Raw genomic sequence first — 17886 nt, 5'->3', positions numbered from 1 at the left:
CAGAAAATAAAAAAAGACAAAGTTCTGCTTTGCATCTTGGAGCCTGAACAATTATTTTAGTGGAAGCAACTAACATTTTTAGAGAAAAAAAATCATTTTAAAAAGTAGTTCAATCAGTTGATGAAGTGGCACTGATTGAAATACAAGGACAAGTACCTCAAACTGTGCAGCACAGTACAAACAAATACAGTACTTGAGCATTGAGAACTTGTACTCAGTTCTTTTGCAGCACTTTATGTTTGTGCATAACATCCCAGACAAAAAAAACACTGCACTCTCACATGATGTGGAAGTTCAAATGTCAAAACATCAAAGCACATAAAAAGAAATACTCAATCTTTTCTGCTTCTTCCGACAGGGAAAACACAACTTCATCATTTGAAAAAGTGCTCATGTAGAATGTTTTTTGAGAGGTTTATGTATTTGATAAAAGTTAGATCATCCTCAATATTTAGTTAAATGTTATGATAATTAATTATATTTAGTTGGTTCATTGTGAGAGAAAATTTCAGAAACATTTTGCTTTAACATTTAGTTGAGTTGAGACGTGACCAGCTCTGTTGCCCTGACACTTAAGTAAGTTCATTCTGTAAATAAAAAGTGACTACTGCCATTACCTTGCAATAAATCGATCCGGTGTTTAAATCTCTACTTCAGTCTGAGAAGGTAAGTTCTTGTAAATTAAATGAAATCTCTGGAACTCGTTCATGGGCGCTGCACTGAGGCTGCCTCCTAAAAAGACAACTCAAGTGAAAATCAGATTAAAGTTTCATCGATTAAGTTGACTTCATTTAAACATTTGTAATTTAAAATCATTATAGTCAAATAAAGGTTGAATAAAACTGAATTTGAAAAAAGCCACAGAGGCTGGTGGATGCCGGAGAACACAGAGAAAACCTCCGGAATAAGATAAAGACTGAGGCTTTATTTAATCAGCCTTGTGTTTTCCCATTACTCTGCCGGCATTCATTTTTCACATTAACCACACATGTAAATCTCACAGCAGAACATGAACTGGAAGACACTACACAGTGTTATAATTGTGTTTGCCCAGTGTAATTGCTTTATTGTTAAGGGAAATAAACAAATGCAGTCGTTAATGAGCCGTACTGTTTGGCTTTCTATCTAATTTAAGATGTAAATAGTGTAAACACACAGAGAATGAAGAAAGGACAAAGAATGCAGTCAGATGATCATTACTAAATGGGACAGAGCTGCAGTTTTTGATTGACAAGATTGTATAATTTAGTATGAAAGTGTGCAAAATCAATCCAAAAAAACATATATAAAATCCCATGTTCTAGATTTAATTATTAGGAAATTAAATTCCTCTACTTTATTTTGCTTTTGATTTATTTTTGCAGCAAAAAAAAAAAAAAGGCAGATGTTGTTGCATTAGTCTGCCTCTAGGTTGCAGTGTTGATTTATGATTTCAAGTTCACCTGTTTCCTTTGAATACTGTTGCACTGCAGAACCACCTGGAAAATATCTGTCCTGCACACTGACGATCCTTGATGGGCTGTGTCGTCAAAACTAAAAACAAGTAAATTACGCTTTCGTCTCAGCAGATGGCTTCAAAGCCGTATGACACAAAAGTGCAAATTGTGGCAGATAATCATTAGAGGTGACACTAAACGACACGAGAAATGTCATCGATTTTTACCAACGTCTTTGGTGGGTTTTTGAATTTGGCCCAGAAGTTAATGTGAGTGGACATCTTTAATTGACTTGAACTGAGCTTTGTGGAGTCGGGTTCCCCAGACACAGATTTATTCTAATCCTTCCCTCAAAAGCATCTTCACTGAGGTTCTACAGGAAAACTGCACAAAACAAAAATCACTGCTCACATGCTGAATTAGACATGTGAGCAATTTTCTCAATTCACCCTTTGTACACAAACCTCTTCTGACTCCACATGCTTTGATTTACAATGGTCCTGGTCATTTGATTAAATAGCTAATTAATTCATTTGATTTGATTGTTAATTGCCTTTGGGCTCTCAGGTCGTACACATCCAACATGGATAATGAAAGTTATGGTGTGAATGAATTTGTCTGTGAAAGGTTTTAGGATGTTTTTACTTCCACGTAGGAGGTTTACGTCCGTATTTGTCTTCTAGTTAGCAGGGTTACAAAAGAAACTCTGCAGAGACTAGTGTGAAACTCGGGGGAAGGACGAGGTATGGCTGAAGAAGGAACTCATTAAATATTGGTTCGGATCCAGATCAGGGCGCGGATACAGGATTTTCTTTTCACATTCTTCAACATTGAGCATTTTTCAATTTTCAATGATTTCTCAGAGAATAATTCATGGATCGTGATGAAAAAAATATTTTTTGTGCTGTTTGGTGCAGATCCAAATAAAAACTCAGATCTAGTGAATTTAGATGTGGTTTCATAAGGAGACTGTCGGCCTTGCTAGAGTGGTCCCTCAGTGCCCTTTTAGTTTTGTTATTTGGATTAACACTTAGAATCTTTAAGCAATCTCTTTATCAACTAAAAAAAAAATATATCTTGATTTATTAATATTAATATTTATTTTTTCTGAATTGCTTATGAACATGATTTTTATACTGACAAAATATATCAGACCTTGTAAAACACAATTAAATAGACTTTCACTATACTTAATACAACACTGTCTTCCAGAATCCCAAATTTTTATTCTCCATTGTTGAAGATTTTTTCAAAGCCTAGTGACCTCCTGGCCTAGTTGGCAACCATGACAACAAAGGTACGCAAGCAATGTCAATGCAAGGTCCACTTTGTAGCTGCTCTGGAGCTTTTGATCGGATAATCTTCCTTATTAAATTGAGTTTGAGTTTGTCCAGGGTCATTAAAGAACTTTGTGTTCTCATTGACTGAGAAGTAAACATCATATCTGCTCAGGAAAACCATGTAAAGGTTTGAAAACCTACTTAATGTACCCTGAGGGGAGAACAACATAGTATTCTTATTCCTCAGTGCTTTCCTCTTGACGATCACTGGGCAATTTTATAATAATTTAAATAATAATTTAATAAAACCAGTGAAATGGAGACACAAACCTCATTCATTTTTAATGTTAGGAAACCAGTTGTCTAATTGACCTCAAACAAGTTATGGCAACATTTAAGATAGTACACTGTACTTCTTTGTATGTGAATGACTCATTTAGCAGATAAACTAAATATATAGGTATTGATGCATCGCCCACATATAAGATTAAAAACCTTAAAAATGTAATATTTATGCCTTTTGGTCAATTCCTTAATTTGTCACCTTCATAAAATGATTGTTGCAAAGGGAAGAGTAACTACTTCATCACCTCGTTATGTTTTGAGTCGTGATGAGGTTAGAAGAAAAGAAAGTTAATGTCCCTCAGCAGAGCACATATCTCCACCGAGGCCCAACAGCCCGTTTAAATTCAATCAAGCTGCATCAAGTTTCACACTTTCAGATATCAGTCCTTTAAACATGCTTGATTCATTCATCAGGATCTGTCAATCATGAACTTGGGAACCAGTGAAAATGTCTTTTTTTTTATAAATGCAACTAACTAAAACACAAACAAACGTTCAGGGGGAACAACACAATGTCTATGTCGGATGTAAAAAGTGTTTGGATCAATGTGGGAACACTAATGTCAACACAACATTCCGATCACTTTTCACTTTTTTTTTTTTTCTTTTTGTACAGAAAGGAATCAGAAGTTCATCCTATGGTGAAATGGAACATGGAGTATCCTTCTAATCGGGTTAAACACTGCTCACGATAACTTATCAAGTTGTCAAAACATGCACAGTTGTAAGATTCCATCAGACTTATTGCCGTGCAGTATCTCAGCCCTCACATGACAGGTTGAGTTAGAGCAGGTTTTTGAGACTGGGGGGAAATACTGAGGTGGTTGTGGTACAGACTGATTGCAGTGCTGCTGAGGATGCAAAAAGGTGAGACTGCAACTTTCCAGGTAGTTACCTCTCCGTCTTCTCCAAGGACAGATGGCCAGACGCCCATCTCAGCCCCGACAGACGAAGGAAAGACAGAAATTCAATTCGCCAACCCCCATTTACAACGACCCCCCCCCCCCTCCTCTCCTCCCCCTTTATCATTTTCTCTCATTCTTTTTTTTTTCATCTTTTTAAGTCGCTTCATTTCAGATGCATTCATACATTTTCAATATCTTTATGTATGAGTCTCTCTCCCCCTTCCATCCTCCTCCACACCTCCCCTGGTCGCCTCCCATCCCCCCTCCCCTCATTTTCTCTCTTTCTCTCTCCCTGTTCCCTTTTCCTCCCATTGTCACCACCTCCTATACCTTCTTCAGTTCTCCATCTTTCCTTCTTCCCTATCCTTCCTTACCTCCCTCCATCCTATTACTGTAATCCATCACTCTTCCATCAGCCACCATGCAAACAGGCCTCCTGGTTTCCATAGCAACCGCCTCCGGCCCGGCAGTGCGCAGCCCCTCTCTGATTGGCTGGCAGGGCCAAGGCAGTCTCAGTCTGTCTGGTAGATGTGGTAATTGGCTGGGAAGTCATACACACACATGGCCACGCACACACACACACACGCACACACACACGCACACACACACACACACACACACGCACACACACACACACACACACACACACACAGTACAGTATTCAAACACTGACATACAGTATCCCATGCCCATGCACACAAATGCACAAGCATATTTTTTAATGGGCATTAAACACACGCACACACACACATGTAAGAGAGACTGGGGTCAGAGTAAAGACGCCCATAAGAAGATGGGGGCTTCAGGCTGTGTATGTGTGTGTGCATGCAGCCTACAGTATGTGTGTAAACGTGCCTGTAGTGTATGTTGTGTGCATGCATGTGTGTGTGTGTGTGTGTGTAGGTTTTTAGGTTTTAGGATAAGGTTGGACTTCTGCCAAAAGATAGACAGAGGAATTGTGTGGGGTTTTTTGTAGCATATTGTTAAAAATACCTATATCTCCCCAAGGAGCAAAGTGTGCACTGGTTTTTGGTTTTCTGGCGTCTGGAAGGAAGCAGGAAAAGAAAAAAAATGGAATTGTTGATCAGCTTGACTTCCCCCTGCTGCTGTTGCTCAGCCAGGTCTGGCCAACACAGCAGCTATGATGAATGCCTCATCTCCAGGAATACATCACAAATAGCAAAAACTGTACCTGCCCTGAATAGGAAAGTGTATCCTTCTGCAGTGTTGTTCAAAAACAATTGTTGAGAATGGGGCTCTATTGTCCCCCTCATTCCCAATTCTTCAGGCAGCTATAGGATCTAAACAATACTGTCCCTTAATCTTTTGTCAGTCCAAAGTCAAATTGTTCTTTTATTCAAATGAATTGTATGTTTTGGGAGTGCACTGCAAAAAAGACGACAGAGGGGTTCTGATAGACGTGTTTCAACTGCAAAGTGCAAAATTGGAAATGATAATTGGTAATTCAGAGGTTTGAAAACTGACTTTGAACACACAGCTTTGATAGGTTGTTATCTGCACAGTGAAAAGAGGAAACAATGGCTGGTGTTGGTTTGCAAGTACACCTGAATGCGAGGGAAGGATTGTGTGGGCTAGAATGTGCTCCCAACCTGAGAATGTTTTTTTAAACTGACTGGTAAACTGGCCTAGTTGGCAACGATTCAGACAAGCAGACGAGCAGATAGACAGACTGACTGCCGTCCAAAAAACACACAAATATTCAGTGATTTATACCACAGGGACGAGAACAAATACATGCACACACCTGCAGACGCACACACACACACACACAATGACACATAACACAAAAGTAGAGGTCATTTTTCAATCTCATCTTTTTAATGGAAAAAAATGAGTCGAGGGAAGAGAGAAAAAACGGGGTAAAACGAGAAAGCTGTATGAATTCACAGAGAATGACTGACAGCAGTGATGACAGCAATGCGGTCACAGTCCACATTTCAAAGCATTCCCAGGTACCAGTACCAGACAAAGAAAGAGAGAGAGGGGGAGAGAGAGAGGGAGAGAGAGAGAGGGGTGGGGACGGGGGTTAAAAAATGTCCAGGAAGATTCTATCTTCCTCTCGAGGTAAAAAATACAAATTAAAAATTCATCTTTATCCAGTGTTGTTTACAACAGACAATCACGTTGAAAAAATGCAAAGATTGAAAAATTAAAAGTGCACCAGCACTCACACTCACACACACTTACAATAAGTTTCTTATTTTTGGGGACTGAAACAAAAAAAAGAAAAGTGCAAGCAAAGATTACAGAACGACAATTTACAAGAGAGGCCGAGTCTCAACCCTCTGACCGAGCCGCCCCAACAGTACTAAAGTTGTAGGCTTCGACTTAAAGGCCGAAAGGTTGCTGCTGCGGCTTAGTTTGACCCACCCACCCCATCACCACCACCACATTGGTTTGTCTATTTATACAAACGGAAGGCTCAAGTTTCATAATCACACTGATACCAACATTTTCCAAAACCCCAACATGGCTTCCCCACCCTCCTCAGATAGTACAATCAAAATTGGTTTGACTCCACCATGCTCCTCCTATCAGGTGCCAGGAAGGCTCCCATTATAAAGGCTTTTCAGTCGCCATCGACATCATCATCATCGTCTATCCACTCAAACGTGTCCATTATATTCAAATATCATCAAAATCCATTTCATTGTTAAACCTGTTACCATTAAAACAAATCTACATGTTGGATCTGATTGATGAATGAGGATAATCATTTGTTTCGATTGAACACTACTTGTTTTGGTGGCAAATATAACATTGATGTTACACAGGTATACCTGTTTTTACACAGGTAAGAACAGCTACACGTCTTGATCCAAGTGGCTTGTGTGAAAGATGTGCATTCATGCACATGCTTTTTTTGTAACCTGCACTAACCATTGCAATCTCCTAGCAGTGCCAAGTGGTTCTGCTGAAAAGAAAATAGCTGCAAAATAAAACGATTTCACTATTTTGGTTTGGTTTGCTTCTCTCTGACCTTCCAGTATTCATAAGTGATTATTCACACACACACACACACACACACACACACACACACACACAAACACACACACACACAGAGAGAGGCATTAACACACGTTGAGAGCAAATGCAGCCACGCTGTGCAAAATTTGAAAAAACGCAGATTACGAAACCAAAACAATGAAACAAGAAATAAACAGGAAACCAACAGTAGTTTAAGGTTTTTTCCTCTTCATTATTAAAAAAATCAATACTGACAACATCAAAATATGAAACCAGAAACATTTCAGGTGTCATTCATGCATCAGTGGAGTTACACTGAATCAAGGGGAGTTGACTCGATTGCAGGTCAGGTACATTCTCACAGGTCACCCGATCTTGGGAGTTTCCTTTTAGAGATGTGATGCAGCATTTAAATGAGATGGTCATTCAAAAAACCCACAACCAGCTGAATTTGACCTGTTTCATACTTTGATATGTACACAAGAATATGAAATACTGTATGAAAAAGGCCAGTTGTTAATTCAATCCCCTATTTACAGCTATTGTCTCCAAGCTTTAAGCTCACAAATCACTGGATGTTTGTCCTCTCTAGACCACATGAACGATTCATAAATATTGAAAACATCCTACAAATTCAGCACCAACTTCTGCTACCTTGCAATCCATCCATTTAAGTCGTCTTGAGACTTACAATTAAACTGGTTGAGGATAATATCCTGGGCCTTTGGGTTAAAAAGAAAAAATATATTTTTCTCAGTGCAAACACAAATAATACATGCTGGCTGGCTGGCTGGCTAGATCAATCACTTTATAAAAAGCTCAGCCTCAACATTTCAGCTTGGTCTTCAAGTGCTGATCTATTATACTGGCTTCTAACGTGCAGAGCAGACTGACAGATAGCAGGATTTTAAAATGTTTTTTTAACTGTCAATTTTTTCTCTTGCAAAACAGGTGGCCTCGAGTTTTGAAAGACACAAAGACGATGAAAAAAATCTATTATGTGCTGGCAAACTAGCAGGTGAATTCTACCTGCCATCTTAATTTGTCTTCTCCAACACTAATTTCTTGTGAATTTACTTTGCTGTTTGATATCTTCACCAAAGCCCAAGATCCCAAAATCTTGTTATTAATTACTTTTTAGTTTAGTCCATGTCCCATCTGCTAACATGGAGGAGGCCTCCATCAGGGGGTGATTAAGTTGATTAGGCTTTTACTCATGGGAGTGGTCATGTCTACCAGCTTTGTTTACAGTCTATATAATATAGTGGAGATTAACAGGGGTTGTTTAGAGTTTCTTATAAGCCATACCAAAGAGTTTAGTGTCAAAATCAGAGACAGTTATTTATAAAAGTACTCATATACTGCAGGTATATGTACCCTGTTAGAAATTAATAAAGTACAGATCTTACTCTGCAGTTAATGTTCTAAAAGGCATTAGATTTAGTAAGAAGCTGACTCAAAACTTAATCTTTTGACATTAAGGACTAGTTTCATATTTTGGAGAATATCACTTTTGCTATATTGCCAACAGTTAGACTGGAGGATTAGCCAGGTATCATGGCTTGAGCCAAACGTTGCGGAATCCATCTCCCAGCAGTTCTACAGCTCACTAAAAACATTTCAACAAAGTCGTTTTACAAAGGGTGAAAGTGACAAGTTATGGTTTTACAAAGGGCAACGTGTGCCAGACAGAGTCTTGGCTGAGTGCTGTAACTTCTTGGAGTCACTTCCAAGAAAGAGTCTGGCACATATAATCCACAACTTGTCTTTTTGACTCTTTGGTTTGTGCATATGTCAGATATCAGCCTCTTCCTTTTACAGTTGCTCACTTGACTCAGGACTACATTGAGACGACTCGTGACTTGCAGAACAAAGCAGTTGTTTCACCTCTGTTGAAACAGAAAAAAATGACATTCATATAACCTTCCCGCTGCTTAAAAATCCTCTCACAGATCCCTCCCGGCATGGAGCTGGCTACAGTTTCTGTATCGTTCAAATAAACTCACATAAACAGACACACAGGCACACGAAGAGTTAAAACACACAGTTTGGCCAACAGTTATTATCACAAACACATTATTGCGAATTAAGTGTGCTTTCTTTTCAATTTCAATCAAAAGATTTTCTTTAAAAACAATTGAGATAGCAACATGCAAATGAAAAATAAAAAATAAAAAAGGGAATCATAAAAAAAGACGTTTTTAGGCCTTGGCATGGGCCGGACAAAGATCTGCATTGACCACACATCAATCCTACATTCTTAACACACAGATAATAAACACCAAGCACCAGGAGAGTTTCAGTCTTGCATTGGCTTCACAGTTGGTGTTTCCTAGAAGGGGACAGGTGAATGGAGGTCGGGTTCAACTTGTGAGAGCTGCTAAGCCTAAAATGTCATTTTTAAATACATTGTTTGATCGGAGATAGTTGATGAGAGAAAAAAATCCATCTCTCCTCTCATCCGAGGACGACATTTGAACTCTAAAGCCTTCTGTGTCGGTCCTAATATGCATCGTTAATTTGTGGAAACCTCATGCAAAGAGAGAGAGAGGACAGGGCGGGGACAAAGATGGCCTGAGCTCCTGACCAGTTGTTTTCCGGTTAGGGGGAGTTTTTTAAAACATGTGAAGATAGAGCATCAGTCTTAATTCTGTACAATTCTTTCTCCCTTTGAATCTGCACAGGTCAGTGAGCCCTGCAGACAAGAAACTGAGCGGCGCTCCACAGCTCAGCTCTGACATACAGTACACTGCAAGGGACAGAGGGAGGATATGAAAGCTTGGTTCAGTGTACTGTATATTTCACAGTTGGCTAACAAACTGCTCTGTGGTTACCCAGGGTCTTCCAAGTCCTGTCCTCAGCCTAACACCTATCCATCTTATGAATCCTCACTGTCTTCCTGACTGACTTTCAGCTGAAGATCATTAGGGCTCTTCCAAGGGCCCTTAAGAGGGTTCCTGTGGAGTAGTATGCCTCTGAAGTGCCCTTGGCAGGCTGGAGTGTTTGTCTCGCTAGCAAACTTATAGTCAGCTGATGAATTCCTCTGTTGAGACAGAGCAGGAGTGAGGGGGGTGGCCGCTCAAGCACAACAGGGAACGTGTATGACACAAAAGGACAGAGGTTGGCTCGCCGCTGGAGAATGGGTTTAAGAATGGGTATGGTGCCGTGGATGCTGTGTGCTCGGTCGTGTCAAAGGTCGCGGCGACAAACTGTAGAGGAAGTGGCGACGAGGAGATCAGAGGAGGAGGGAGGCAGCTGAGGCACAGAGAGGGGTGATGGAGAGGTGGCTCGGGAGAGGATGAAGGGCCGAGAGGACGAGGCGCAGCTTTGCAGATTAAGTGAGGGTGATGTAGGCTGAGGCCTTCTCCTTCAGTTGTCTCAGACACAGATGACAGCTCCAGCTCCCTACAACACAAACACACACACACACACACACACACGCACACACACACACACATCACAGATCAGCAGTTCAATCACCGCTATTGTAAGCCTTGTGAATTAATCCCTCATTTCAGACAGCATTAAGTAACACTGTAAATTAAAGCCCCGTGGTGAAACATCACATGCTGTGCCTGTGGTTTGTAGATGCAGGGGACTTGACAAGTACTTTGCTGTGGATTTTGGCATGTGGTTTGTACCATTAATTAAACATCCACTTGAGACAGATGTTCAAATCCAACACTCATTGCAGTATTTTTTACTCTTCAATGAGAATGTATTTATGAATGTGTGTATTGCGGCTGTAATGTATTTTCTTGTAATGTGAGCGATAAGCACAGTTCAGTATATTTATATACATATATATATATTTATACATTAACCTTTCACGTTCTGTGTTCAAGCGTAAATCTAAAATAACTGAGTGCATGTCTTTCATAAATCAAAAGTGTTGCATACGTGGGCAGAGCATGACACTGTTAGCGAGCGTTAAACACGTGTGGCACTGCTGCTGTATGTTCAGCCAAGTGACACTCTTGCCATGGAAACAGATTATCTTTTGGAATACCCGTTTCCATGGCAATGCCATCAAACATCCTAAGGCAGCCATCTTATGTATTGTAGGGAAATAACTACTGAATTCAGATGTACCTGCTCCTGTTCTGTGATCACAGACACAGCATTGGGAGCATTTCCACTTATGGCTTATTCAATTCAATTCAAATCAATTCTACTTGTATAGCACCAAATCATAATATACATTATCTCAAGGCACTTTACTGGAAAAGAGGGGACGAGTCCTGAGGGTGGCTCAAACAACATTCAAAATCATTTTTTAAAGTCAGCTTGTCAGATTGCATGTTTTGACTCTCCTCATTACCTCTGCCTGAGGTTTCACTCCGGTCGGTTTGTTTGTGAGAAAGATTATGCAAAAACTATTGGATGGACTGACCATGAAACTTGGTGGAATGATGTGGTATGGGTCAGGGAGGACCTCATTCAATTTTGGTGCTGAATTGGATCAGGAGGCGGCTGCAGGATTCTTTTTTTTTTTTTTTGGAGATTTTGCAAGAGGGTGTCTTTCAAACTTTTTAATTTTTGTTGATTTGTTAGAGAACAAGAATACATTGAAATTCAATCATGAATTGAAAAAAATTCGTCCTTCTTCAGGAAGCTGATATCTATGAGTGTGTGCAATTTGGTGCAGCTTGATTGAATTTAAGGCGACTGTTGGGCTATGTGCTCTACTGAGTGTCCTTCTAGTTTTGATTGTCTCCCATCCTACTGTGCTGTTATGTCATTATTTACATTAAAAAAAACTTGGACCAAATACATGCAGGTGTGAACACTACAGATCCTGGTATGCAGTGTCTGGATTCTGCTGCATTGTATTCGTGCTCCGTGTTATACATACCCTCTGGTGGTTCAGACATGGGAGGGCTCAGACAATACATGTGGTAGCCTCTGTCACAATCATCACAAAACAACAGCTGGTCCTGGAACAGAGGAGAATATTCAGATAAACATGTCATTATGAAGTGGGACACTTTAAATAAAAGCCGATGACAGAGCATGTGTATAATACTAGAATATATGAGTTGGTGTTCATAAAAATCAAAGGGTTAAGGTGTGACAAATATGCCCCTTGGTTATTTTTAAATTATAAACGTAGATGCAGACCTAACCTCCCTTCATTGAAATTGTTCCTAATTCTCTCTGCGCCGTGACTCTGCTTTACTCTGTTTACCTCCTTACACTACATGGATTTTAAAAAAACTGCATTTATTTCAGTTGACAATTCTTTCTTCAAAGTTGTCTCATAGGTTTAAAGCTGTTTCATTCCACGGAGACTAATTGGGCAACAGTACAGCTCAGTGGATGGACGTCATCCTTCAGCCAGAGGGAGCCACTCTCGCATCCTCTGAATCTAAACCAGCTCCTGACTCACTGTTCATACACGCTCAACAAGACTGTTTAAAACTTTATATACTGTATGTACAGGGTGTTATGAGTGTGTGTGAGTGTGTGTGTGTGTGTGTGTGTGTGTGTGTGTGTGTGTGTGTGTGAGTGTGTGTGCAGCCACATGTGTTAACATGTAGTATAAAGTGAGATCCTACATCATTTTCAGACGTGCCACACAGGCTGCAGGACTTGCACTCGATGCACTGCCAGCGATAAGTCCTCACCGCAGCCGTCATGTTCACTGTGAACTGCAGACAAGATGGGTGGCCTGGGTGCACACACACACACACACACACAAACACACGCACACACACATGCATGCCCACACACACACACAAGCACAAATTCACACAATGCTCACTGTCACTTTCTGTATTTTGAGTAAAGTCATCCATTATCCACTTATTCTATCTGTTCATCTATCTGTTTGTTCACATGTGTGTTTTATACATTTCAGCAGTGGTGCTTTGTGTGTATGAATGAAATTAAATTACTTGACAGAAATGTTGCACAGTATTCTTCTTGAGGTTTGGATGTTGTGATATTGAGCTGCGTTATTTAGCAAAAGGTGAAGAAACGTGGTTTAATTGGAGCTGTCTCAGGAAATATCATAAATTTGTGATTTGATTTCTGAAAAATACTGATTCTGGGAAATATTTTCAAAATGACAGTGTCACTGCAGTGCACTCAAACTGACAATGAAAAAATATGTCTCCTATTGTTATTTTTCCTGGTACCTGCTGTTACATGGTAACATAAATAGAATTATCACATCACCCTCACTGCCTGACCTTCATCTTTGTGAGTGATTATAAGATATAAAGAAGAGGACCATACCAATGTTTGCATGCATCAGCCCATTCAGTACAAGTCACATACATCATTTTTGGTTCTCTTTTTTTATTTCTCAGATGAAAAGGAACAGATGGGGAAAGTATATACAGTACATGCAATAATACACAAATTCTGCATTATATACACTGCAATCTCTGCATGTATACATGTAAACAGAAAGAAAAACAAATAAAATAATACAACCACATAAAATCACACTTAAACTCTACTCCAATAAAATATACTGTACAACCAAAATACATATCCCACATATTTATTCATGTACCTTGTAATACATGAGAGAAGAAATAAACAGTGGTTTATAATATCACAAATGTAAACTGATGCAGAAAAATCCAGGATTGAAAGGTGTGGAACAAGATTTAAAACAATTTTGTGTTTTTGCTGGAAAAGGTCACACCAAGATTTTATTGAATCCCTCAACATTTCAATGCCAAGAAATGTCTGTGTTTGACAGCACAGTGATCAATGGACATGACCTCTTTAGATGAAACTAGGAGCCAGATTGAAGGTGAGTTTATTCCTGACCTTGAAATCTGGAGTTTGACAAAGACCAGTCAGTGTGTTTTTTGCACTTCTGTAATACACAAGCTGTATCATTGTGTGTATTGCACATACAGGAAGCTGCATGCAGGTTGTTGAATATATTAATTTGTATTTTATGAGATTTGTCTAAACTAATTCACACGCTCAACATTGTACAAAACTTTATAAAGTCCCCAATCCTTCTGCAACAATGATTAATGAGATGATTACATTGTTTCTGAAATATCACTATATTATTGGCTGTTGATTCTTTCAAAATAAGACTTCAAATTTGAATTAATTCCTGACACGTCTCAAAGAGAAATTCCTCTTGCAGAGAGAAATCTAGTGCAACAGTCACAGTTCTCCAAATGATGTCTTATTGTTTGAGATGTTTTAATGTGTTGTCTTCCTTTCAGGAAGCAAAGGCTTCATATTCCTTTACACACAGAAAGAAAATCAACTTGTAGAAAATAAGTTGACAATGCAATACTTTTTGTTTTGTAAGTTATGTTATAGTTGAATGGTAATGCAGCAGACTTTTAAAATCAATCTGCATATAATCCAACTACAAAACATCAATTACATAAATGAAAGCATGAATTACAATTTTGGTATAGTGGCCTATAAGGACAGTAGACAATCAAGGTAGTAATTACCAATTCCAGCTCTATTGATAGGCCAGTTTTTCGCTGACTACTTAAAGTCACAGTGTGAGATGATGTTAGTTTGTTCACTAACTTCATTGAATAAGCAATTTTAGTTTTTATTAACTTCTGTATGTAGGTTATATTTATTTGTATATTTATCAGGAGAATCTCAAATAAGCTTTATGCTTTCACCGTATGAATTTTGTCCTTTTAGGGCCACCATCTCAGGTCAGGTTCAATTCTCTGCAAATTGATTTTCAAACTGTGTAAAAAAATAAAATCAATTGCTCAACAAGCAACAACAAAGATGTAAAAACACTACAGCAAAGGGTTATTGATGCGATTAGGTATACTGTACATGATAAGTAGCAGATGGGCTGAAACAAAAATAAAAAAACACTGGTATGGTCCATCCATTTTACTTGTTACGTGAAACTTGCATGTAGTTATGTAGTAGATCTATTCTCCACAAAGGAAGTGATTCGAAAATGTGCATCAACAGAGGACTGCCTTCCTCCTGCCAATTATCCCCTTCAGCGGTGCCCTACCTGAGCGTCCACAGTCTGCACAGGAGATAAGGTCTTCAGGGCAGCCGGTCTTCTTTGAACCTCCGAGGCAGAAGTCGCAGTAGCCGTTGGCGATCACTGAGCCGTCCGGTGCTTTCTTGGCTGGAAGTAGAAGAAAGAAAAGAGAAGAGGGTGAGGAAAATGGGGATTTTTAGCTTAATCCCTCCTGGGCTCTGGAAGAGTGGGATGAAGAGTGTAAACTCAGTAAAGTCAGCGAGGGAGCTGCAACAATCTCTTGACAGAAAGACAGATTGGACAGGAAAAGTCTATAAAAGTCCTAACACATCAACAGAGCAGCAGCCACCAAGGTATGTCGAGAAAGAGGGAAACATCACCAGCAGTATTGTAGAGACAGAGAGTGATTAGAGGTAAAACACGATGTAAGACAAAGAAGAAGAAAGTAGATCTGTAACTAATTCCCAGTTGCCACTATAGATTGCATACCATCCCAGCTGGGACAACACTCTGTCTGTCTCTCTCTTTTTCCATCTGTTTGATTCAGTAAAAACAAGCACTGGCTGGTGCTGGCGCCTGGGACTTGCCAAAAACCCTGTTCACCCAGGAAGTGAGAGGGGAGGGGATGAGGAGGGAGAGAGGGGAATGTCCAGTGGGCGCTCGTGAGGTCTGGTGAATACTGGAAGAAGAAAGGAACTGAAGAATGACGTGTGAAAGAAGTGTGTGTGTGTGTGTGTGTGTGTGTGTGTGTGTTTGGGGAGACTGCTGACTGCTGGGACAGACCTGCCATCATGCTGAGCACGGAGTGGCAAGCACTCGCTGTGAAGCCATTTCATAATAATTATTAACAAGAGAAATTCCCCTTGCCTGACTGCCGTGTGTGCAAGAGTGTGTGTGAGTGTGTGTGTGTGTGAGTGTGTGTGTGTGTATGTGTGTGTGTGTGTGTGTGAGTGTGTGTGTGTGTGTGTGTGTGTGTGTGTGTGTGTGTGTGTGTGCGTGCGTGTATGTGTGTGTGTGTGTGTGTGTGTGTGTGTGTGTGTGTGTGTGTGTGTGTGTGTGTGTGTGTGTGTGCGTGCGTGTATGTGTGTGTGTGAGTGTGTGTGTGTGTGTGTGTGTTATCCCTCTGTCATTCTGTCTGTCTGACTGTTGGTCTGCCTGCCTGTCTTACTGCTGTTGATTGCATAATCACTTTAATGGAAACAATCACATAACCACTGCAGACGAATCTGTACTTGTGCTTTCTTCTCTTCAGATGTGATGTAGTGGACATGTCCTCCACAATGACTCACCAGACAGGACGGAGCAACAGTGAACACAATGGAGTGGATTACAAAGCTACACACATATACACAGGCATGCATAGCAACCCAGTCATCCCACAGAAAGACTAAATACTACTGCTGGAGGTGATACTGTTAATGTAGTGTGTGTGTGTGTGTGTGTGTGTGTGTGTGTGTGTGTGTGTGTGTGTGTGTGTGTGTGTGTGTGTGTGTGTGTGTGTGTGTGTGTGTGTGTGTGTGTTTGCATGAGCAACAGAGAGAGAGGTCATTAATCCATCCATTTCAGGGTGGAGTCTTGTTTGGCCGAAAGGGGAGGGGGTGAGGAGAGGGAGAATTTGATGGAAAAGAGGGAGAAAATGGAGAGAGAGAGAGAGAGATTGGCTTTCTACTCCACAGGGTCTGGCTTTAATCCTCAGAGAATAATATAATAAGGACGAGAGACAGACAGAGAACAGAGGAGGGGAAAGAGATGATAAGATGTACCTGCTCCTGCAAAATTCAACAGGGTTACACTGAGCAAAAACCATGCGAAACTTATATATATATATAAAACCAACCTTGTTTTATATATATGTATATATATATATATATAAAACAAGGTTGGTAGACTAGTATAAGTAGACTTATCAAATTAAAGTAACACTGTTCAATCCCATGATGTACTCATAGTCTTCCAGTGCCACAGATTTATTGCAAAAAAGAGTGAATTCACCAAAAAGGGTGAGTTGTCTGGATCTTAGCTACAAGCAAGCAGCAACACCTGAAATTCACAATGTTTTATTTCAACACAGACGTCTCCATCCTTTCTCAATAATCTCTTGCCTGTGAACCTGCTGGTTTCAGCTTTTTCCAATGAAGAGCATCCAAAACCATTGGTGCACAGTACAAAGTATCTGCCATTTTACTTAGGAGTCCTTGTTGGGTGAAAAAAGCACAACAAAGCGCCTTCAGAAATCTGCTCTTCTATTGTGCAGCATTGCAAAGAGCCATATAGTCTGTCAGTGACGAGGCCAAACGATAAGTGTCTATAATCTGAATTGGACACTCACTGCAAAGACGTAAAGAAAAAACGGAGCACTACCACCAGAGATCGAGGGGGGCAGTGTAGCGAATAGTTCAAGCGAGACAACCATAAGACACGAGGAATACATTTGAACAGTGGAATAACGTTTTGAGAAGAGACTTTACAAGATGGTAAATAACTACAGGAATCTGTATCATGTTACTTCGCCCACGTATACAAACAATCTCCACTGTCACCAAGTTTGTTAGACTCTCCAGACCCTGCGCTGCTCTCTCGTGGATATATTGCTAAGCAACCATGCCCACAGATGCTAAAGGACACGTGTGGCATGTGGGAAGTGACGGTTGCATCATTTGAAATTGTTCTATGTAAAATGTTTTAATATAGGGAGTAGTAGTCATTTCAGACACAGTCCAGGTGTAATGTTTGTCCTGTTTACCATCTTATCTTGGCATGTTACCATGCCATGACTGCCTGATGGAAACACTATTGTAGCCTGCTATTGAAAGCTTTTCCAAGATGACCAACATTGGCTTTAATGGATCACCAACATCTGTACATGTTACGCCAACATCTGTACGTCTGACATGGGTTACACAGCTTGAGAGCAGGACATTGAACCTGATGTGAAATCTGTATAAAGAGTTCCCGCTCCATATCAAAACAGGGAACAA

The 17886-nt window shown here is 40.0% G+C and overlaps 1 protein-coding gene across 5 annotated transcripts in view; it reads right to left on the bottom strand.

The window, feature by feature from the left end:
• Nucleotides 1–7162: 7162 nt before the first annotated feature.
• Nucleotides 7163–17886, bottom strand: part of dpf1 (double PHD fingers 1) — a 41309-nt gene continuing 30585 nt past the window's right edge. For 4 of the 5 annotated variants that reach the window (XM_069534059.1, XM_069534061.1, XM_069534060.1 and 1 more), the window contains 4 exons: nt 14936–15055; nt 12513–12625; nt 11810–11891; nt 7163–10359 (listed from right to left, as the gene is read on the bottom strand). In XM_069534059.1, coding sequence (XP_069390160.1) covers nt 10289–10359; nt 11810–11891; nt 12513–12625; nt 14936–15055 — 386 coding nt within the window. In that variant the 3' untranslated portion in view covers nt 7163–10288. The remainder of the gene's footprint in view (nt 10360–11809; nt 11892–12512; nt 12626–14935; nt 15056–17886) is intronic. The other variant, XR_011244488.1, reaches the window with a different exon arrangement.

This window comes from Paralichthys olivaceus, chromosome 11 (assembly GCF_024713975.1).
Source record: "Paralichthys olivaceus isolate ysfri-2021 chromosome 11, ASM2471397v2, whole genome shotgun sequence".
Lineage (NCBI taxonomy): Eukaryota > Metazoa > Chordata > Actinopteri > Pleuronectiformes > Paralichthyidae > Paralichthys > Paralichthys olivaceus.
Note: the sequence above shows the minus strand (reverse complement) of the source record. Positions and strands in the feature narration are given on the sequence as shown.